This window comes from Cupressus sempervirens, chromosome 7 (genome assembly GCF_028749045.1).
Source record: "Cupressus sempervirens isolate cs-2001-9-10 chromosome 7, ASM2874904v1, whole genome shotgun sequence".
NCBI classification, from domain to species: Eukaryota; Viridiplantae; Streptophyta; class Pinopsida; order Cupressales; family Cupressaceae; genus Cupressus; species Cupressus sempervirens.
The window spans coordinates 34106741-34130468 of NC_143124.1; the positions used below are offsets into that span (position 1 = coordinate 34106741).

At 38.3% G+C, this 23728-nt stretch overlaps 1 protein-coding gene across 1 annotated transcript in view; it reads right to left on the minus strand.

Moving 5' to 3' along the window:
- The window catches only part of LOC149545291 (beta-galactosidase 8-like), a 219321-nt gene that overhangs the window by 139182 nt on the left and 56411 nt on the right, over window positions 1-23728 (minus strand). Inside the window, exon 10 of the mRNA XM_089790622.1 lies at window positions 17310-17428. Coding sequence (XP_089646748.1) covers window positions 17310-17428 — 119 coding nt within the window. The remainder of the gene's footprint in view (window positions 1-17309; window positions 17429-23728) is intronic.

The following is a 23728-nucleotide window of genomic DNA, read 5'->3' on the forward strand; positions in this document are numbered from 1 at the left end:
ACTAATTTGTAATAAAATTAAGTACAACTCTTAATAAATTATCATCTCATAATCTAATTAATATAAAATATTATTATCTAATTTAACACGGATATTGAATATATAAACTAACATACTATGATTAAATACATACTGTGTAATGCTAAGCTAATTAAAATACAAATGAAAACCAACTTAAATACACTCCACACACAAATGAAAACTAATCACCAGGTAACTTTAGAGTGGGCCTTAACTCCTCAACTGCCTAGTGATGAAGAAAAGTAATATTTTTACACCTTTGAAACCATGCACATGAATGTGGAAGTTATATTGTGGAATAACAATACCAGTTTCTGTACAATGCTATGCGTTTTTCAGAACTGTGTGTATATATTACTACTTATGTCTCTTGCTGCTTATATAGACGCAGCTTTAGAAATTTAATAACTGCTTTGTTATGCACTCTATAAAAAGAGTGGCTATTACATAACAAATTTATAACAAAAGTCTATGGCTTGCAAAGAATAACAAATTTGCTGTCATCGTTTAAACAGAATACTATTTAACATCATCAAATTTCCACAATCCATTTGTAAATAAGAAGTTTTCTGGATTCGATTGTGTGTGTTTTTTTACCATCAACATTTCGGATCATACTACATGATCCATCATCAGGATGTGAAAGAGTAGGATAGAAGAGATATGCAGACAAAGCTAAACTCAAGAGATATAAAAGGAGAAGTGGAGAGCACGCAAATCCAAGAAGAGCAAAAATAGAGAGAAATATAAAAGAGACTTGAGAGATGGGGGGCACAAAAGAAGGTAAAAATAAAAAAGGAGATGAAAAAAGAAATGAGGAACCAAAGAGAACCACCAGACACACAAAATGAGAAAAAAGAAGGGAAAAGAACGCAAAAATACCTGCACACGTGAAAGCACATATATAAAACTAAAAAATGAATGAAACTAGGGAACAACTAAAAACTAGTGCAAATTATTATATATTATATACATAAAAGTATTAAAACGAACTATTACACCTAATAAATACTAAAAAACACATCCTAAGAGAAAAGGAAACAAAAATACAAGCGCAAACAAAAGCAAGAATGTGTATATATATATATATATCAATATATATTTATTATTTAACTAAGAAAAAACAATAATATACTAATTAACAACCAATAAACCTATTATATATCGTTATATACTAAGGAATATACTATAACATAGTATATATATATAATATATACTATGCAAATAAAGCAATTATATACTATACAAAAAATAATAAATAAATTACCCACTTAAATATATATATATAGCAAGCACAAAAACATCCTAAAAAATACACTATATACTAAAGGAAAAATAGCAAAAAATAAAGACAATAGTGTGCAAGATTATCTATATATATATATATATATATATATATATGCAAACGCCAATGCAACTATAAACATGACCATATCCAAAGGAATATGTCTAGTATATATATACATATACGCGCCACCATATATATATATATATATATATATATATATATATATATATATATATATATATATATATATATATATATATGATGCACCAATGCAAAACCCCAAAGCAAAGACAATTAAAATATGTATGCAAATATATATAGCCCCATATATAAAAATAAAAAATATAAATATATAAATATATTCATATATTTCTTAATCAAAATATAAACATAAATATATAAATACATATATATATATATATATATATATATTTATATAAAACAAATCTAAATACATAAATTTATGTATTTATATTAAAAACAAATATATAAATATGAAAAATAAATAATAATTAATAAAAATGGAGAAGAGGGACAAAAATATAAATATATTAAAATATATAACAACCCACATATATAACTATATAAATATATTTATATATGTATATATACTCACATATGTATATATCTATAAAAAGAATATATACTTATTAATATATAAATACATATGCAAGCATATATAAAAGAAAATAGATGAATAAAACAAAAGCATATGCAAGAATATATATGTATCTATACATATACATACATATATATACATATACCTACATATATACATATATATATATATATGAGCAAAAGAATGCGAGAAAAAATATATAAACAGGCAACCAACTACAACAAGAAAACAATATCAGCAAGAAATTAACAAGACAAAAAAGGAAGAAAAGGAACTAAGAAGGAAAAAATGGACAACAAGAACGAACAAGAAGCAAGGATAGGGTGCGCTAAGGTGCGAGAGGGGAAGAGAGAGGGTGAGAGAGAGAGAGAGCAGCACAAGCCCAAGAGGGAGCCCAACACGAGAAACCAAGGAGAAAGGGAGAGCAAAAATGAGAGAGGGGGGGGGAAGAAGGGGGAACACCACTACACGAAAAACCAAAAGAACGAGCACGAAGGAGAACCACAAGAGAGTCAAGGAAGTTGGGGTCTACCGAGCAAGCCAAAATGGGGGCTGCCAAGAGAATTGAGCAAGGGGCGCCACATATGGTTGATGGACCATCCATCATCACAGTTAAGGTTAATGGGATGGTAGGCAATGGCAATGGCCTCTTTTAGCTTCCTCTTGAAATATTTTTCCTCCTTGGACACGATCTTGGTATTCTCCAGACAAATATGATGTTTGGTAGAATATGAGTGCTCTGCAAGGGCAGACTTTTGCACCCTCTCATGCCTAATGTCAACACTGTGCTCCCGGATCCTAGTGATAACAAAGCGACCAGTTTCCCCAATATAGGGCATGCCACATGAGCACTCGATCTTGTAGACACTAGAGTTGAGAGTTGAGATGGTTTTATTGTAGAACATTACAAATATATGGAGATAGGTTTTGTGTTCACATAATGCTTGGGAATGAATCTCAACCGTAATATATTGTCTTTACCTCCTTACGTAGCAATGACAGTGGTTAGTTACAGGCCAAGCTTACTTCCACATGCTGCCACGTAAATCTTGCTGATGTCCTCTTCATGTATACATGCGTTGTGAATGGTATATGCCTGAAAACATGTCTATATACCAACAAGAAACAATAAGCAATAACAAGTGTATTGCGGCCTTCCTTTTTAATAATATAATCTCCACCGACTAATATTGCTTTGGAAGTAAGTGCAATACATCTCAAACTTGATGGGGCTTTGTATTGGTGAAATAGCTACAGGAAGATTTGTAGGCCACAGGAAGATCTGTGCTACAAATCAACATGCTACAATATTAAAGATTAGTAAAACGTAATCAACAATAAATTTTCCATATTTTAATCCCAAAACAATATTAAATACTACTTATTTATATTAAACTATATGCAACATTATGATGGTAAAATGGAATGAAATGGGATAGAAAATGGAATAGAGAAGTAGGAAAGTGCGTAAGATAGATTAAAATAGGGCATTAAATAGGTTATAATTGGCTCTCATCACCAAGGAGTCCAAATGTGCTCTCAGTATGATAGAGTTGCTTTACTTGGGGCATATTATTAGTGCTAACAGAGTTCACATGGACCCAAATAAGATCCGTGCTATTGTGGAGTGGCCTACACCTGAGACCCTGACACAGTTTAGAGGGTTTATTGGACTTTGTGCCTTTTACTGTAGGTTTGTAGCCGGTTTCTCACGACACGCTGCTTCTCTTACAAATTTGACCTGTAAGGATGCTTTCTAGTGGTTGGCTCAGGCACAAGAATGTTTTGAGGAGTTTAAGACTATTATGACTTCATGTCTAGTATTGGCTTTACCTAAATTTTTTAGGCCTTTCGATTTGCATTGTGATGCTTCCAGAGAGGGTATTGCTGTTGTTTTGTCCCAGGATCGACATCCCATAGTTTTTTAGAGCAGGAAATTGCAGGGTCCTGAGAGAACTTTAAGTAGTTATGATAAGGAGATGTTAGCTATCATGCATGCTTTGGCTAAATTTAGGCAGTATTTGGTAGGCAACAAGTTTTGCATTAAGATTGATCATGATAGCTTGAGACATTTCCTGGGGCAGACGGATTTGAATGAGAAACAACAGAAATGGGTCAGCAAGCCACAGTCTTATGATTTTGATATCACCTATATCAAGGGGACTCAAAATGTAATCGCAAATGCTCTTTCGAGGAGACCCCACCTTTGTATAGTATCTGATATTTCAGAGGATTGGAGACATCTAATTATAGCTGAGTATGCCAGGGATCAGTGGGCAATAAGTATCGTGGATAGTAGTATTCAGGATGATAGATATTCGCTTTCAAGAGAGTTGATTATCTACAAAGGGAGGATATATTTGATTCCAGAGTCAGATGTGTGTAAGATAATCCTGCGGGCATTTCATGAATCTCCTATGGCCGGTCACCCTGGCTCTTTTGAAGACTTATAGACTGGTTCTAGAGAGATTTACATAGAAGGGATTGAAGACTGATGTTCATCACTATGTCTAGAAGTGTTTCATTTGTTAGCAGAACAAACATGAACACACATATCCTACTGGTTTATTACAGTCACTTCCTATTCCTAAAAGGAAGTGGGAAGGAATCTCCATGGACTTCTTTGTGGGCTTGCCTAAAGCCCAATGACAGGATTGCATATATCTGGTGGTACATAGGCTCACAAAGTATGCTCACTTCCTATTACCACTACCTATTCAACTATGCAGTTGGTTAAATTATTTTTCAGAGAGATCTTCAGGTTGCATGGTTTACCTAAAACCATTCTGAGTGACCATGACAGCAGATTTATGAGTCATTTTTGGCAAGAGATTTTTAGATTGTGTGGGACTAAGTTGACTCCTAGCACCAACTACCATCTGCAGATTGATGGATAGATGGAAATAGTGAACAAGTAGATAGAAGGATATCTGCGAAATTATGTCTCTTCTCAGCAGAAGGCTTGCGTAAAGTAGATTCACTTATGTGAATATTGTTACAATTCCACTCACCACATCACTACTTAGATGTCACCTTTTAGGGCTCTATACGGGTATGATCCACCTAGTTTTTATAGACTTGGTGATAGCAGAGTACCGAGTGTAGGAGATTTGTTGCTGGACTTTCCAGGTGGGTGACATGGTTTACTTGATGTTGCAGTCGTATCGACAGTCTTTGATCAAAAAGAGTGGGGCTGAGAAACTTAAGCCGAGTTATTATATCCCCTTTCGGATTGTGCGGTGAGTTGGTGAGGTGGCATATGAGTTGCAGTTGCCTGATGATAGAAAAGTTCATAATGTGTTTCATGTTTCACACCTCAAGGGGGCTTTGGGTCATCATGTGATACCTTCTCCTGTATTGCCTCCGTTGGATGATGAAGGAAGATTGGACTTGATTTTGGAAGCGATTCTTGATGCTAGAGAAAGCCAATTGCGATGGAGGACCATTTGTGAATTTTTGGCTAAGTGATAGGATCTTCCAGACGAGGATGCCACTTGGGAGCCAGAGGATATTGTATAGCATCCCGGATTACGATTGCTTGAGGGCAAGCAATCTTGGGGAGGGAGGACTATAATGTCCCTGATTTAGTAGGTTCTTAGAGTTTGGTTTTTGTCAGCTCATCAGCGCAACCCCTGTGAGTTGACGTTTGGTTTCGGGGGTCTTTGATATGGATTTACTATTTTTAGTAAGTCACTTTTGGCCAATTTTTATTTTGGTTAAGGCGGTTCTGACAATGCTGGTTACTTTTCTTTTTGCTTTTGGGCTATGGATGAATTGATTCAATGAAGTCATATTTATTGCAATTATAGTGGGATTTAATGATTATTTGTAATAGTATGCCTTGTTTTGTTATTTTAATGTCTATTTCTTCCTGTAATTTTATCAAACAATTGGCTTGCAACTAAATTTCTTATAGTTTTCAGCATGATGTTGATTAATGGTTTCTCAAGATTGTTTGTGTTTCATATGAGATGCAAATAGGAGGCAACATAGAACCATATGCAACTAATAACAATGACCATTCATTTATTTCTTGTTTCAGATTATCAGAAAATTACAACTTCCATAAAAATCATGTCTTCTCATTAAACTCAACACATTATATCAACTATAGAGTTCAATGATGGTCCATACCCATTGTGGCTACAACAATGTTAATAGTTCTGAAATTGCTACAATAACTCGCAGCTACAGTGATCCGGACTGCTACAGTAACTCGTTGCTACAGTACCGTGCTACAGGAACTTACTGTTACAATGTTGAATCTCAATACCATATCTTTCAATGGCGTCAAGATTGAAAGCGTAGAGGGTTTGCATCCTCCAGGCCCGAAGAAATAATCTCCACAATTACTTCAAATTTCAAATAATATTCATCATGCCCAAATGAGAGCTATCCTCTTTCTTTTAACCCTTCCTCACTAGTTCTACGCTTCCCTCTTGCCAATGTGGGATAATACATGAGTTTTAATGTTACTTTTCCCTTTTACGAATGCCCATGTATGTATTTTAAAAGGGGGGACTTGGTTTTTTATAAAGTGACTTTATGAAACATTATAATAGTTAATTTTAATAGTCACTTTATCGTTATAACTTCAAACATTAAAATAATATACCAAATAAACTTAGAATCCCCACATATAATAGCTCATCGGAAAGAGCTTGACAAAATGCATCTCATCCTGCCACCAAAAAATGAAGGCACTGCATCCCCTGTTGGTTTACTAAAAGTAGTAAGTCCTCCTCAAAACCCAACAAACGAACTCCATTTGGCCTATAATTAGATTTGACTAGGCCAAATAACCTCAAGATCCCTTTTGAAGTCCTGGTTAGCCCTCGGGACCATGAAAAGAATGGGCTAACGACAACATATATCTAGACTGGCTAAGTGGGGGACATTACATTATTTAATGCATTGGTAATTAATTATGGTGCTTTATAATACAAAGTATTTGGACTTTAAATTAGAAAGCAAGGTTTAAGTGAGAAGTGTCAAGGTGAAGCCAGGTTGCACAAGGTCTTATAAATATGACTTCATTTTGAGGAGAAAGGCATCTTGAATATTATATATTTTATTAATCTTTCATTGCTTGAGGGTTTTTGAAGAATTTTTTGAGATTCATCACTGGTAATTGCGCTGAAATAAACAATTATCATTAATCTCCAACTGTAATCATTGTGGCTATGTAGATCAATATTGTGAAGAAAGTCGACTGTATTGGCTACATATTGGTAGTCGATTTGTTATACATTTCAAGGTTTTGGTGACTGTCCTTTCATACTAGGAGGATGGCATCTAAGATTTCCATCAACTTGACGTTGAGCCTATGGATTCAATTAGCTTGTTGGAGGCATAATTGTGTTGGGCGAAATTGTATGCAGACGGCCCTCTAATTTGTAACCGGCAGTTGCTTGTTGTTGGACGCCCTTTAATACCTGGCCGCAATTCGTAGTTGGTGTATTCCACACTAACTCTAGGCTGTTATAGTTAAGTCTTTGCCCTACGTTGGAGATAATCATGGTGGCATGGAGTTGAGGAGTTGCCTTCGATTCATATTCTGGGTTTCTCTTCAGCCGGCAAGCACAAAGAAGTTACGCTAAGGAGAAATCAGGTTTCTTTACTAAATTTATGGCGGAATTTGATCAATGTTAAATGTATTTCCTTTCCACTTAAATTATGAATAATGTTGAAGTGTGTGTCATTATTCTTCCTACACTTTTAATGTATTTTGAAAATTAATACTAAATAAATAAAGAAACATAGCAACTTGTTCATTGTCTATTAGAGCATACATAGAGTTTTTACAAACAGGAACTAATGTATAGATATGGAACAAGGTATTCAATACAAGAAATGTAGAGAACTCAGAAGCAAGTCATATATTCATTAATCATCGAATAGAAGGTTACATTTGCAATGCACAACATGCCTTTGCTTATGAAGAAGGTACATACATATAGTATCTGAGGGGGCACAAGGTGAACCGTCGCACCCATGTAACTACCTCGATTATGCCAAACTATCTAACTACTAGGTTTCTTGATAGCATCATCCCCCTCAAAAGAAAGTTGTCTCCCAACAACAAACACAAAATGGGATAATGTTGAATACATAGCATAAAGAAATAACAAAGATGAGGAAGAAGGAAGCAAACCTAGAGCTGATGAGAATGTTGGAGGATTCAACTTATTTCAGATTCGGTAACACTTGTTCCAAATCTACCTGTATCTAGGAGTTTGCTTCAATCACCTCCTTTAACATGAGGGAAACTTTATGTAGTTCACCCTCCTTTTTGTCGTATGCTTCCTTGGCTTCAGCTAACTATATCCCTGCTACACACTTCTCCTATGTAATTGTTGCCAACTGTGTCTCAACTAGACACTTACCCTAGGTAACTACTACCAATTACGCCTCTACCTAACACTTATCATGTGTAACAACTGTCACTTGTGTCCCCACGAGACTCTTACCCTATGTGGCGGCATATAATTGTGTCATAAGTGTTGCACGCTCTTAAGCCCAAGCCGCCTGCTGCGTGGTGAGATGGGTAGCCATCTCCTCCCAAGATCTCTTTGCAGCTACCCTAGCTCTCTCCCTTACCTCCTCACATCGTGCCACAAACACTCCCTTCTCAATGTGCCTACCTCTATTCCCCATAGCAATTTAAAGAACCCAATTTGGCTCATACTGGAAAATGTAGGATTTCTTTGAAATTCCTAACTCAGGTGACCACTAGTTATGGCAACTATCAAATTTCAACAAAATAGGTAATTGAAATCTTACAAATTTACTTATCTTCAATGTGTTCAACAAATCTTTCCAAACATAGTATAATTTCAATAGAATCTCAATATAACAAAAACAAATTTACTTCAATTATTGCTTTCACATCTAAACATTCATTGAGCATAGTACAATTACAATGTAATTAGATCATAAACTTGTTGTTTAAATACCACAATTCTAATGTTCGACACAGTATTCCACCTCTTCAAGTTTGCCCACGATTTTCCCAATGTCCCTAATGTTAGCTTTGACAGTGCTCACGCACAATTCAAAATACTAGAGCTGAAACAAACACTACTATTAACATCTTATTTAGTCCACATAAAGGTTCGATATGTATAAGAATGTTGTTTTCAACCTATCTTCTTCGATGATGGATATCTAGTTGTATCTAGAGAACCATCCATGAATAAATAAATTTCATGCCCCGCAACTTCTTCCAGAATGCTATCAATGAATGGTATTGGAAATGGATCTTTAATCATTACTGCATTTAGGCATCAAAAGTCTACGCATATTCTTATCTATGCAGTCTCCCTTTTCAGAGATATCACAATCGGTGATATCCACTCACTCATTTGCACCCTAAAAATAATTCCTACTTCCAGCATCCAGTCGATCTAATCAATGACTCGTGCGACATAATTTTTGTTCATCCAGTACGGCCGCTTCTGTAGAGGTACCGCATCTTCTATCAACAGTATCCGGTGGACACTTAACTTTGGTGGTACTCCTTTCAAATCTTTATACGTCCATGCAAACACGTCCTTGTACTCCATATATATTTTGAATGTTGTTGCCTTCATAACTGGATTCCAATCATCTCCCACAAAGATATTTTTCGGATTGGCTTCATCTCCTAAGTTCATTGTTTTTACAGTAGGCTCTTCATACTTTATAGGTTTGTCATCACTAAACATGTGTAGGCATTTCATCTACATGTGCTTCTCCTTCCTTCACTTCGCTATACTCTTTCGGAAACTCGTTCCCTTCTTTTCCCTCTTCGACTCCCAACATGTTACAACTAGGGAAGAGCTTGTAATCCTCCATCTGCCAATGGAGTAAGTCATTCACTGAGTCTAGGTCATCATCATTCAACCCTCCTAATCTCAATACTCCTTTGTTGGTTCCATTCTCTTCTTTCCCTCATCATCACCTTCGCCTTCACCTTTGGAATCTGACGACACTACCTCTTCACCTACCATCTGTTTGTGCAAGTCAATTTTAAATCTCCGGTCTCCGCCTTCCATGGATATGGTATTCTACTTCCAATCATGTTTCACCTTTGCTTGCACTAGCCAGTCCCGTCTGAGGATGGTGTCATACCCTTTTCTTTTTAACGGAATAACCACGAAATCTAATAAGAATGGTTGCATTCCGATAGTTACAGGCTATGCCATCAGGGTTCCTAAAGACTTAATCCCGTGCTGATCTGCAGTGAGTAATTGAAATGTAGGTGGCCACAACGTATAGATTGTCCCAACTTTCTCCATATATCCTCTAATAGTACATTTACTCTTGACCCTCCGTCGATGATTGTGTCTGTGAGTATTGTTCCCAGGATAACCATCTCTACTACTGTCGGACGTCTCCCCGTAGTAAGTGCCAATAGCATTGGGTTTGTTGCAGTCACTCCACTGCCATCCTTTCCTGTCTCTTCCATTGCTTTCGAAAGTGATGTCATGCTCAATATCATTGTTCGCAATTGAGGCATTGTAAGGTCATTTAATTTTATAGCAACTTCTATTTGCATTACCTGCCTTATCATGTTTTGTTTTGTCAGGTTCCTCTGTGTCTTTTGTTTGTAGCATTTATGTTTCCATTTGTTTTTCCAACTCCATTCATGCTTGCTACAACCGTTTGTGAGTGATGGCTAGAATCTTCTCATCACATGTTTCAATGCTTAACAAGTTCACCCCTTAGGGCAATTCAAATCCTCGTGGTCTCCCGGACTACACCATTTGCATAACAACTATGACGTTTCCTTTGTGGTATAGTCTCTGGCAAAGTGCCCTCAAAGGTTGCACACACGACACTGTATCATCAGTTGTCCACTCGAGTCGTATTGAATCTGACTTTGGCCTCCATTGTTATTATTATTACCACCTCCTCCACATCGGTTATTGTTCCAATAACCTCCTGACATTGCATCATTGGTTGCATTCGTTCCTGCTCCTGCAGTGGACACTTCCTACGTGAGTAATACTTGTTGGTGTCCCTTCATCTTCATATTGAACGGGCATTCCTTTGTGGAATGTCCTGCAATCTGGCAAATATCGAAAACTTATTTTTGCGAGCACGAACCCTTTTGTGTTTCCCTCCTCCTTATAGTCCTTACACCACAATTCCCCTTTCACCGAGTCTGGATTCTTTTTCAGATTTTTAAATTCCTTCATCATCCGTAACATATCTTTCTGCAACGCTCGAATTTTCTTACTTCATTCCTCATCGCTGCTGCTACTTTCGGAAGATGAATCGTCTTATTCCAACAATTTGTGCTTCTTCTTTTTGCTTGTCTTCTACTCACTCTCCAGATCCATCGCCTGATTATACGCATCTATGTATGATGCTAGAGGTACAATCTTCATTTTCTTATTTAGTGTCGGTCGTAGCCCTTCAACAAACCATCGTTTCTTTAATCCGCCAGCCGATGGGCCCTCCATCTTTCCCACCAATTCTTTTAGCCTTCTTGCATATAAATGAATCGTTTCATTCTTTCCCTACTTCGTACTGTATATTTCTGCTACAATTTCATTATCATCCCTTAGTAATCGAAACTCTGCTATGAATTTTTTCTTAACGTTCGGCCATGTTGTTAATTTCTAAGGATCGGCATCCACAAACCAATCAATCGCCACACCCCATAGAGTTGCTAGAAACTATCGGACCCAATCATCCTGGTCCGTTACACCATTTTCGGTCCATATTGTTTCGCATGTTCTACAATGTCTAATCAGATCTGTCATCTCATCACTGTTGAACTTCGACAATTTTTCCTTTGGTCCTTCCATTGCTACTTTCTTCTGATTCTGTGGTACTTGCCATGTACCTGCATTGTTCTGAGCACCCATGCTGTTCTCCACAACCTCACTGCTTCGAACAATCGCCCTACTTTGGACAACTATGTTACCCGGTTCGAAAAGATTTTTCTCAAGCGAAGTTCGATTCTCTGCCTATATCCGTTCATCAGGTGTATCGGAAATGAAGAGTTCACTCCACGCTCATGCTCCTTCGGCACTTCGAGCCGTGTGAGTTACTTCCCTTCCATTTGGACTCTCTACCCTCAGCGTATACAAGTTAAGGAACTCCTCCCTTGTCTCTTCCACTATTTTCAATCGTTGTCAAGTCTCTTCTAGCAATTCCTCAGCACTCCTCGATTTGCTAGGTGAATGCACTCCCTCCATCTGTGCTCCTTCACCCCCTCAATGCCCGTCGGTAAGCTGCTGAAGCTTTTGTCTACGCTTCGCATGTTGTGCTAGAATTAAAACTTCCTGTGCTGTATGTATTTCATCCTTATCTTTTATCTTATTCCCATCCTTGTTAAGCAGATTCGGCATTAATCTTCATAACACTTCCTTCGTTCCAAGTTTAACTGGCAATGGCGCCATATTTGGTAACCGTACAGGGTAAAAGGATACTTATCGCATGTAGTACAGTAAGATATAACACAAAACAGATACTTTACTCATATACGCAATATGCACTCCAATGCTTACAATATGATTATGATGATCTCAAAGTCCCTTCCGGATAGTGTACATATACTTTCCCGAAGGGGTGACTCAACCGTCATGCTCCCTTTCGGATACACTTCTACCCGTCGGCTGCAATATAGAATTTACTGACAACAATAAGATTTTGGATAGCATTTTTCAAATAATAACATTTTTCGCTATCATGGCCAAACTAACAATGATATTGATAAAAAGCATTTGGATCAAATGATTTAGGCATTGGTTCGCTAGTATCCACAAGCCAGATGGGAGAAAATTTATGTAATAACCCCAATCAGTTATAACTTCAACAAACACTAAATGCTTTTATAATTCAGTTGTTTGACATTTCGTCAAAGACTTTGCAAGCAAGCTCTAAGACCACCGTAATATCCCCTCTTGGCTCAAGCTTGACAAAGATACTTATCTCCTTAAGCATTTAGTTATTTGACATTTTGTCAAACAATTTGCAATCAAGTTTAAGCAATACTGATAACGGATCAAAAAGAATTCTACCACCTAAGTTGATAGATACAAAATACATATATTTCCCTTTTTGCTTGTGCTAAATACTTATGTTCAATTCCCTTGAATTCTTTGGTAATTATGATTATTGGAAGAAGCAACGCAATGTTGAAGATTAAATCTTTTATTGCTCAAATCTGAATTTTCACAAATGACAATACCAAATGCAATTTATATAAACTGGATAGAACCTGGATAGAGCAGATCAAATGAACAATAGAATACCCAGTCAAGCTGCTAATTGCAGATTGCAACTCCTTTCATCATCAGCGTTTGGTAGGTAGTGTGCCACAATTAATCTCTGGAATCAAATTTGCAGCCACCAATCACTATCGCATGAGCCTTATGCAAAATTGTGGAGTTCTGAAATCAAATTGCAGGCCTCTGGAAATGATTTGCAAGCCCTTGCTAATAATTGCAGGTTGTAAATGATACCCAAACTCTGCTGTAGATTTTCATCCCAGCATTCAAGAGGGTGACAAATTAATTCTTCCAGCATACACAGATACCAATGAAAGACTTCTCAATTCATAACTGAATTTCAAAACCACTCCCAGCACAAATAGATTGAAACCCTATCCACTTTAGAATTCTGACCACCATAACAATGAACACCAACTTCTCATAAGCAGTATGCTACAATAGAGAAGTAACAATCATAATACCTCAGCTGCAATTGCATAGATAAATCAAGGAGAATCAGTCTCCAAGCAAGATCACCAAACCCTTATACCTCAACAAGGGCAAAGGAAAAACAACTCGGAATTTCTTCACAGACAACAAAAGAAAATAATTAATCGGATGCTTTACTCATCAAATGGGCTCATATTTATAATCTCCAAATGGAAAAAAGTTTCCCAAATGAACTTCACTTAAGAAGCTTCCCATACACAACATTAAAATATAATAATGTGTCATTATAAACTAATTTATTAATTGCTTTTGGCTCCGAAGATGACCTTTTCTGTCATAACTTCAAATTATGACACATAAGGCCACTTTTTCTTGCTCCCATGATTTAAAATTTTTCGTCCCGGTTCCAATGAGCTATGATACTGAGGTGACCAACCATCAACACCAACAAAAATAGCAACCTCAGCGTATTTAGATGAATAATAATAATAATTCACCCGTCTTGCGAAAACAATTGAAGAAGTATCAGAATCAAAATCTGACAACACCAAAGTGATCCTTATGATGAAATATGATGATGAACTAACAGGGTGACTTACTATAAATAGACGCTTCCTCCAAGATTCTTGGAGCCCAAACCGGAAGCCCAAAATAAAAATAGAGAGCATCCTCCAACTCCTCTGACACAACTGAGCTCATCAGAACCAACAGATTGACTTACTATAAATAGTAAGTCCCTCAAACAGAGCCAAAACACACCATAGGCTGTTGGAAAGCCTATAACCAAACAACTGAGATCTTGAAATCCTACTGTCAGCTCACGAGGGTCACAATGGTGAGCTGACTTGGTCAACTACAGGAACCTGCAAAAAATGGAGACATTACAATTTAATAACATTAGCATTAATTAACTCTGACCTAACAACTAAAGGTTCAAATTAAATTACCTTGGTTTGCCCCTAGACCCTACTAGACCAGCCTAGATACGAACTGGTACTTGGTACATAGTCTTGGTCCAATTCACATGCTAGTCTGGGAAGGGTTTATTTTCCAGGGCCCCAATTCAAACTAGCGGGATGGAAAATTGAACCTAGGTGAACTGAGCTTAAACAGATCAAACCCGAGCGAATTTGGTTTGAACTTTGAAGAACTAGACCCTGCAAACATCAATAAAGTGACATTCTTTGCCAAATTTAATAAATTTTTGACATCCTTAACCCTAAAAGATAGGAATGAAAGGCTTATGTCGGCGTCTAATTCTCATTTGTGGAGTGCATGTAGGTTATTTCATCACAATTCAAGATGCTATGATTACAAGTTTTAAAGTTTATGGTGTTTTTGTTGTTTAAATCATATGATTTATGACACTGTGATAGTCTAATTTTCACTTCTACTTCTAGGCTTCATAAATATGTACATATATAATTTTTACATGCTTTTGTGTGAATGAATCCAAAAGAGCACAAACCCCTTTCTAAAATTGTCATACTAGTGAAATGGTTCTTCGAACTTGAACTTAGAACTGAATTCAGATTGGTAATTTAGGGTTCAAACAAAGTACACTTACGATTAGGAGGATACACAGAGGAAAAAGTATCAATAGCTTTAGATGCAGCAACAAATTGATCATCTACTGTGTTTATGGTCCGGTTGATTCTAATGTAGTTGTTGGGTTTGGAGAGCTTGTTTTGATGAACAATGGCATCATTCTTATCAATAGTCACATGAGTCATTAGAGAGGTGCTCTCAAACTGACTCACTTGTAATTGATAGTGGGGAAGCACTGCATAAAGTTGTGAAAAGGAAGTGTACTCAATAAGGAGAAGCTTATCTCTAACATCTTTTTGTAAATTAGAAATAAAAATACATTGAATATCATGATCAGGCACGAGATAATATATTTGAGCATACAAATGTTTGAATTCACCAACTTTTTCTTTAACAATTTGTTTACAATGCATTAAATCAGTTAAAGAAATTTGAAGACCAGTATTGTTTTGTAATTATTGAATGAAAGTGTTAGCAAGCTTTTGAAAGGAATCAGTAGAGTAAGCGGGTAAAGAGAAATACCATTGCAAAGCTTTGTCCCTAAAGGTACATGTAAACAACTTATCCATGAGCCTATAGTCGTGAGCAAAATCACTACATGAAGTATGGAAAGTCCTAACATAAATCACAGGACTGCCCTTACTTGATTTGTCATCTCTTGTACATGTCATACGGTCATATATATCGATGTTATAGTGACATACCAATAATAGGAAACAATAAAAAGTTCAACCTTATCATGAAGAATCTACAGCTAGTAATTGGAAGGCTTCCTGCCTTTTGATAACGTGATCTGAAGCTATACATGTGACTAACAAAGAACGTTGGTTAGTTGCAAAATACTTTATATGTTAATTGAGTTCGTATTCATTTAAGAAAATTGAAAAATACATGTGTAAAATAAGGCAGCACATTATATTTTCTGACTTTTGTTCACTTTCATTTCTATTTTATTTTTTTTGACTTAACCCTCCATAAAATTTTCACAACATTTACTTGTTTCATTATCTTTCTTTTTCCATTCTAGTTTAGTTTTTTTTTTTTTTTTTTTTTTAAACTGCTTCCTTCAAAATTCACATTTCTCTCATCTCCTCTACCCTCATCTGACAATCTTTCACTTCAAAGGCACCGTATTTTTGGTACTACATAGCCTCCTTGCCATTGAGATTTGATGGGCCTATCAGGTTTGGTATTTCTTGTTAAGGTAAACTTAGCATTTTCAATTACATAGATTCCATGTTATTCTTAAGGCAATACTTGATCATGCCTTCATTATATCCATCTCGCTCACAAATGAACCGGTCATCCACCTTTACGATGGATTTCAAACATTCCCCATTTTCTTCCGAGGTTTCCTCAAGATCAATCTCCTTCATTAAGCCATCTTCAAGTTTCACATTCTATGTACTCTTGGATTCTTCATTTATACCATTTGTTTGGTGTGCTTAGTGCTCACCTTCACACGGTGCAACTAGTCTCCAATAGCCTAAGATGCATCTCTACATTGTCAATGTTACAAACAAAGAAGTTATCAGATATTTATGAATTCTAGGCACAAAAAATACCTTCAACATTCTTCCTTAGAAGTCTCTCTTCGATTTGTTTCTTGCCTTTCTCAACCTAATCTTCTTCTCGCTCAAACCTTCTCTGTTATCAGTCGATCTTCCTCTAACACTTGGTTCTTTCCTACTCTCCCATCTCCTTTGATCACAGTGCCAAATATTTTGATCCCCACAAGGGTCCTCCTCTCTCCTAATATACTAGGGGAATCATGAATATTCAAAATATCTGTGTTTCCTTTCTAGGTGTCAAGGATCAATGACGAGTAGATGTGCAGATGTTGGAGTAACCTCGAGAGATTTTATTGAGTCACCAAGTGAAAGTTATTTGTAATAGAAAACTGTATGAGATTAGAGATTACACTTGAATTTGAAACTTGTATATAATAAGTTAGTTGTTACTGAGAGCATATACATACACACAACAAACAACACTATTTAATATGCAAAGCTTGGCATTCTGTGTTTAGTTTAAAATATTAAAAGAAATTTGTCAATGACCTTGCTTGATCTCTTAGTATTCTTGCGAGAAAAAAAAATACACATTATAAAGCTTAAAAATTTCAATGAAATTTATTACAAATAAAGCATAAATAATTTGTACAAATAAAACAAACCTCTAACTGAGGTCCAAGATCAAGGTAAACAGGGTCTGAGTTGACTAAAGCACTTTCACAAAGTTTAATTGTCTTATGTAGCTCTTTTAGATGGCTCCATTTTGGTTCCCTCACCATTCCTACACCAAAATAAATGGAAACAAAGATTATATGATCAATGTTAATTCTATATATGAAACATGAAATTGGAATTAAATAAAAAACTAGAGTAGACAAATCCATTGTTTGCCAAGTAGTCTTTTTTTTAAGTTGGATACCCAAAATCAAAAAAACTATCACTAAATGACTTAGTACATATATCAAGTATCTCAAAACTGAATCACAAAAAATGCAGAAAATACCAAAGACACAAGAATATGTCACAAAAATCTCCTCTGCACAATCAGAACTCTTCAACTTCTTCAAAAAACCTCTTACAAATGAGCCCAAAGCTCATTTTACAGTCAACTTGCATCATAAATGTAGAACACCCACTTCTTGGGCGAGCTCAATCAAAAAAGCACTTTTTGAGCCCATAAAAAGACTTCAAAAAGGTGTACAAATGGCCCAAAAGTCATGGCTTGATGATATCATCATAAATGCCCCTTATAAATGTAATCTTATCCCCAAAAAGACCTTCAAAAGTCTCTAAAATGTAATAACTCTCCTCAGCCTGAAAAGAATCTGCAAGTTGCTTCCATTCGTCACTTTAAAAAAAATCTATTAATTTAAAAATATAAAAATAGATATTTATTTAAATATTTTTTGAGAAAATATATTACCTTATAATAAATATTAAACATATTAATTGTTATGTAAATGATAACTAAATCACTTAATAACATTAACATATTTTATATTTTTATTATAAAATAAACCTATTAATAATAAATACACAAACCCTATTGATATTATAAGAAAATGATTTTTTCAAATCAAATTAATAACATTAATATAGTTTATATATATTATTAATTTTAAACAATTTCAAAAAAAATTTAAAATACACCATAAATAATAAATATGTTTATATTGAACTCGAATGGCTCTCGGGCGATCGACGTGCGTCTCAAGGTAGGACACCTATGCCCTAGATCTGTCTGGTTTTCTTAGCGCTGCGAAGGTGGGAGATCGGTGGTTGCAGGGTTTGGATTGGGGTGGCTCGTCCTCCTAGGTCTTGGACTAGGTCGTGCATCCAGAGGAGGAGATTTGTGCCACTCGCAGGTAATACTCGTGCATCCTATATAATCTGAGTTTAGCATGGGAAGTGGCTGTTGTTGCTAGTGGTCTGCTATCCCACGGCCTTGGTCTGCTCTATTCTGTGGGGGACGGGGGGATCGAAGGTGTAGGTTTGAAGTTGGGAGGGGTTTGGATTAAGGGTGGGGGGAGGTCTCCCTTTCCTATTCTTTGGTTCTTGCAAATGGATGACGCTAAGGGTGAGACGACAGTGAGGAGCCCTCACTTGGATTTTCGGGTGGAATTAGGCCCTAAGTTTTCAAATCAAGGGATGAAGACTTTTGACAACAATCTATTTGCTCCAAACTCTGAGACTATTGATATGGGGTTATCTAATGGCTCAAGGATTACAAAGACTAATGGATGTCTCGAGAGGTGCAAGGAGAGGCCAAAACTAGTTATTTTGGTTGCGATGATTGTTGATGATGTTGAATATTATTCGCATCACTCCTTATATTGTAATTTTTTGGGGATGAGGGTTTCATTGCAATTTGTGGAGGTTTGGGCCCGGAGGACTTGGTAGTCGGAGGGGGAAATGGAGATAATGTTGTTGGCAAACAGTTATTTCATGGTTACTTTTAATTGCATTGCTGACCGCAATCGGGTGTTTGAGGGAGGTCCTTATTTCCACAATAAGGTCGGGTTGTTTATCAAGCCATGGCATGCTGGCTTTAACCCCGCAGAAGAGCTTCCAAATCGTGTCCCATTGTGGGTTCGTTTACTAAGGTTCTCGGTGGAATGCTATTGAGAGGATGTGTTGCATGTTTTGGCCTTAGTGCTTGGAAAACCTATAGGGACTTCATCGCAGACTTTGGGTAAAAAGGTAATGACTTTTGCACACATTTGTGTTGAAATTGATCTAAGTAGACCTTTACACGATGCAATAGAGATGTGTGTGGGTTCTTATTCTTGGGTGCAGCAATTGGACTATGAAACTCTTCCTTTTCATTGTTGTCTTTGTCGAGAATACGGTCATTTGCAGTAGAGATGCCCAAGGAACAAACCTCGGGAATCCCAGCCTTCACAGCCTGTGAGCAATCCTCCTGAGACAGATAAAGGGAAGACCATTTCTCCTGATGAGGTAGGTGTTAGCCGACTAGATGGTTCCGGCGGTGTTTCTAGCCGACGGTCCGGCGGTGTTTCTGTAGCCGACGGTCCGGCGGTGTTTCTGTAGCCGACGGTCCGGCGATAAATAGTTTGTAACGGATAAAATAATTGTGGCCGACGACTCCTTCGGGAAGGTTTGGCAATAGTATTTATATCCCGTCTGGGATCATTGTAAATCATCATTCACTTACTATTGCGAATATTATGCTACTGTTCTGCTGTTACTTTCTGTATGCGTTCATTTACTTTACCTTTACGGTAAACATTTGGCGTCGTTGCCTTATGAATCTGGAAGGTGGGAGGAATGAAGATTAATGCCAAATCAGCTTAACAAGGATCGAAATAAGGCGAAGGGAAAAGATGGAATCCGTATTGCGCAAGAGAATTTAATTCTAGCACAGCAAGCCGAACGCCGACGGAGATTTCAGCGGATTGTCGACGAAAACCGAAGTGCGGAGGAATTGTTGGAGGAGACTCGGCAGCGAGTAGAATTGGTGGAAGAAGCACGGGAGGAGTTCTTGAAATTGTGTTCGCCAAGGGAAGAAAATTCAGACAGGAGAGTATCAACTCGCACGGCTCGCGGTGCCGACGGAGCACGAGCGTGGAGTGACCTCTTCGGCCAGGATAGACTTCCGCGGGAAACAATTTCGAAGGATCCTCCGTCTTCACCAAGGGTTGCAGCTGTCGACACCTCCGGTGTGGGAGTACAGATTGCCGGGGTGGGAGTGCCGACCACTGTGCAGACCTCCAGAATTATGGCGGGACCCAAAGAAAAATTACCCAAATTTGAAGGCGATGGTACAGCTGACCCTCTCCGACATTGTAAGACATGTGAGACGATCTGGCGGGCAAATGGAATCACACATGCCGACGAATGGGCCAGGCAATTTCCGGCAACCCTACGGGGTGTTGCGATTGATTGGTTTTCGGATATGGATCCGCAGAAGCTGGATACATGGGATAACATTAAAAAGGAGTTTTTGGCGGAATTTAAACTCTTGCGGGATGATAATGAAATCGTAGCAGAAATTTTCAATACCAAGCAAGGGAAGCACGAAACGGTCCGTGTCTATGCCAGGAGATTGAAAGACTTAGTAAACAAAATGGAAAGCAAGCCAGCGGACGGATTGCAGAAAAGGTGGTTTGTGGACGGCCTACGCTCGAAACTACGGAGGAAAATGAAAATTGTGCCACCGTCATCATATGCCGATGCTTACAACAGAGCCCTCGACCTTGAGAGTGCACAGAAGACAAAGAAGAAGAAAACCAGCTCCTCTGACTCTGATGATGATGAATCCACTCGGGATGATAGCAGCGATGACGAAGGTAGTAACAAAAAGGTTCGTGCCTTACAAAAAGATATGGTTCGAATGATGAAAGAATTTAAAAATATGCACAAGGAGCCAAAAAGTAGTGAACTGTGGTGCACGGAATGTAAGACCGACGGTCATACCAAGGGATCATGTCCGACGAACCAATTCTGTGACATCTGTCAGATCATGGGCCATTCGACAAAGGACTGTCCCTTTAACATGAAAACAAGAGGATCTTCACAGGTGCTTCTCACACAGGAGGCTTCCCCATCAGGCGGTAACGGTAACACCAACACCAACACAGGCGCTACATCTGGAGGATACAGAAGTAATCGCCGTGGGCAGAATAACAACAACAACACCAATACGAGCAGAAGCTGAATTCAGTATGATGCAAACGGACGACCAATTATTCAGTGCCGAGCATGTAACTTATGGGGGCATTTTGCGCGAGAATGTCCAACAGCAAATCCACCTCACCTATTGTGCCGATGGTGCGGACCCGGCGACCACGATGACTCAAAATGCCCAAAATCCGGAGTGAACTTAATCACGGTTGGAACCAATGAAGAAGAAGTTCTGGCCATTACGCGGCAACAAGCAAAAGGATATCCGGACCCCACCGAAGAAAAAAAGAAGTTTGCAGCAGCACGGGCAGAGGTTAGTAAAGTATCGCAAGAAGTAACACCTCCGACCACAGCCGCCACCTCAGCAAGGAATTCCGCTGAACAAAACATAATACGCCAAATATTGCAAACAAAGGTGCAAGTAAAGGTAAGTGATTTACTTCTTACCATGCCCCAACTTCGATCTGCTTTTTCAAATATGACAGGGGAAGCAAGCCTTGAGAAGGAGAAGCCACCAGGAGAACCAAGTCGACGGAAAGAAAAGGAACTTGTTACGGGAGGAGAAGACCAGATGTTGTTGGCACTGACATCAGGACGGCACCCTGTAGTTGTCGAAATGGGGATACTTGGACATGTTCTCACAGACACCATAGTGGACGGAGGGTCCGGCGTGAATGTGTTGCCAGAGGAAACTTGGAGGAAACTTGGACAGCCCACATTATGGCCTCCAAGTTTTCAGCTCCTAACCGCTGATCAACATGGTATTAAACCACTGGGTATTCTCATGGCGCAGCCGGTAACCATTGGCACTCAGCCGTTTCTAATGGATTTCGTAGTAATTCCATTAAAAAAGAAAGGTTATGATGCCATCTTAGGCCGCGGTTGGCTTATAGAAGCAAGAGCCCAACACGACTGGAAGAAGAACACTATATCCCTTGAAAGTAAAGGTCGTCGATTCGTCATCGATTTGCATACCCAAATGGTAGGGGAAGAGGCCTTGTCATCCGATTCGGAGGGTGAGGATGGAGGGAGACGACGGATGGAACCAGATCACGAAGGTGTTCTCCGATTGGACGGGGGAATAACGGATGACGACTTGGATTCCGTCAACGGTTTATACCACTGGCAACTGGAGGACTATGAGTTATTTCCGAGTTGTAATGTTCTGTCAATTGAGAACGAATATCCGAAGGAGTTTACTGAAGTTAAGGAGGGGGAAATCACCATTGCATATTACCCCAGCTCATGCATTCGATGAAGGAGAGCCGATCAAGTATAATGAAGCTACACTGCAAACGATGAATCTAGGGGATGGGGTAGAACCAAAGAACATCCTAGTGGGAGATAATTGGGATCCAGTACTCAGAGCCGCAGCATTTAAGATATTTCTGGACTACAAGGATGTGTTTGCATGGACATACAAGGATCTCAAAGGAGTACCGCCGGAATTATGTGTGCACCGCATTCCGCTGATGGATGGAGCTGTCCCTGTACGGAAGCGACCCTACAGGATGAATAAAAACTATGTCGCACGTGTTACGGAGGAAATCAACTGGATGCTGGACGCTGGCATTATCTTCAAAGTACAGACCAGCGAATGGGTGTCACCAATAGTCATTTCCTTAAAAAAGGATACTATTCAGATTCGGATATGCGTTGATTTCAGATGTCTGAATGCAGTAACAATCAAAGATCCTTTTCCAATTCCATTCACGAATAGCATTCTGGAGGAGGTCGCGGGACATGAAATCTACTCGTTCATGGACGGGTTTTCCGGATATAATCAGATTTCTATAGCGGAGGAAGATAAGTTGAAGACGACGTTTGTTGTTGAAGATGGCGTCTATGCGTACAATCGGATGCCTTTTGGGTTGTGTAATGCACCGGCCACATTCCAACGGATTGTGCTGCATATTTTCGACAAGATGTCTATGGGAAATTTCAAGGCCTTCTTGGATGATTGGTCAATATTCAGCGCACAAGACGGACACCTGGCAGCACTTGGTGAATGTATGGAGAGATGTCGCAGAGCCCGGCTAGCATTGAACCCCAAGAAGTGCCGATTCATGGTTCCACATGGCAGACTGCTCGGACACATTGTTTGTAAGGAAGGATTAAAGACGGATCCCGACAAAGTGAGAGTCATTCTAGAAATGCAGCCATCCACTAATGTCACGGAGGTAAAATCTTTTCTCGGACACATTGGGTATTACCGGAGATTTATTAAAAACTTTGCCAAGGTATCCCAGCCGTTAGATAAGCTCACATGCAAGAAAGAGGCCTTTCGATGGGAGAAAGAGCAGGATGAGGCATTTGAAGGGCTAAAGGTACGACTGGCTACGGCACCCATCCTAGCATATCCGGATTGGAATAAAGAATTTCATGTTCATGTGGATACCTCTAGTTATGCGATCGGCGCAACCCTGGCACAGACTGG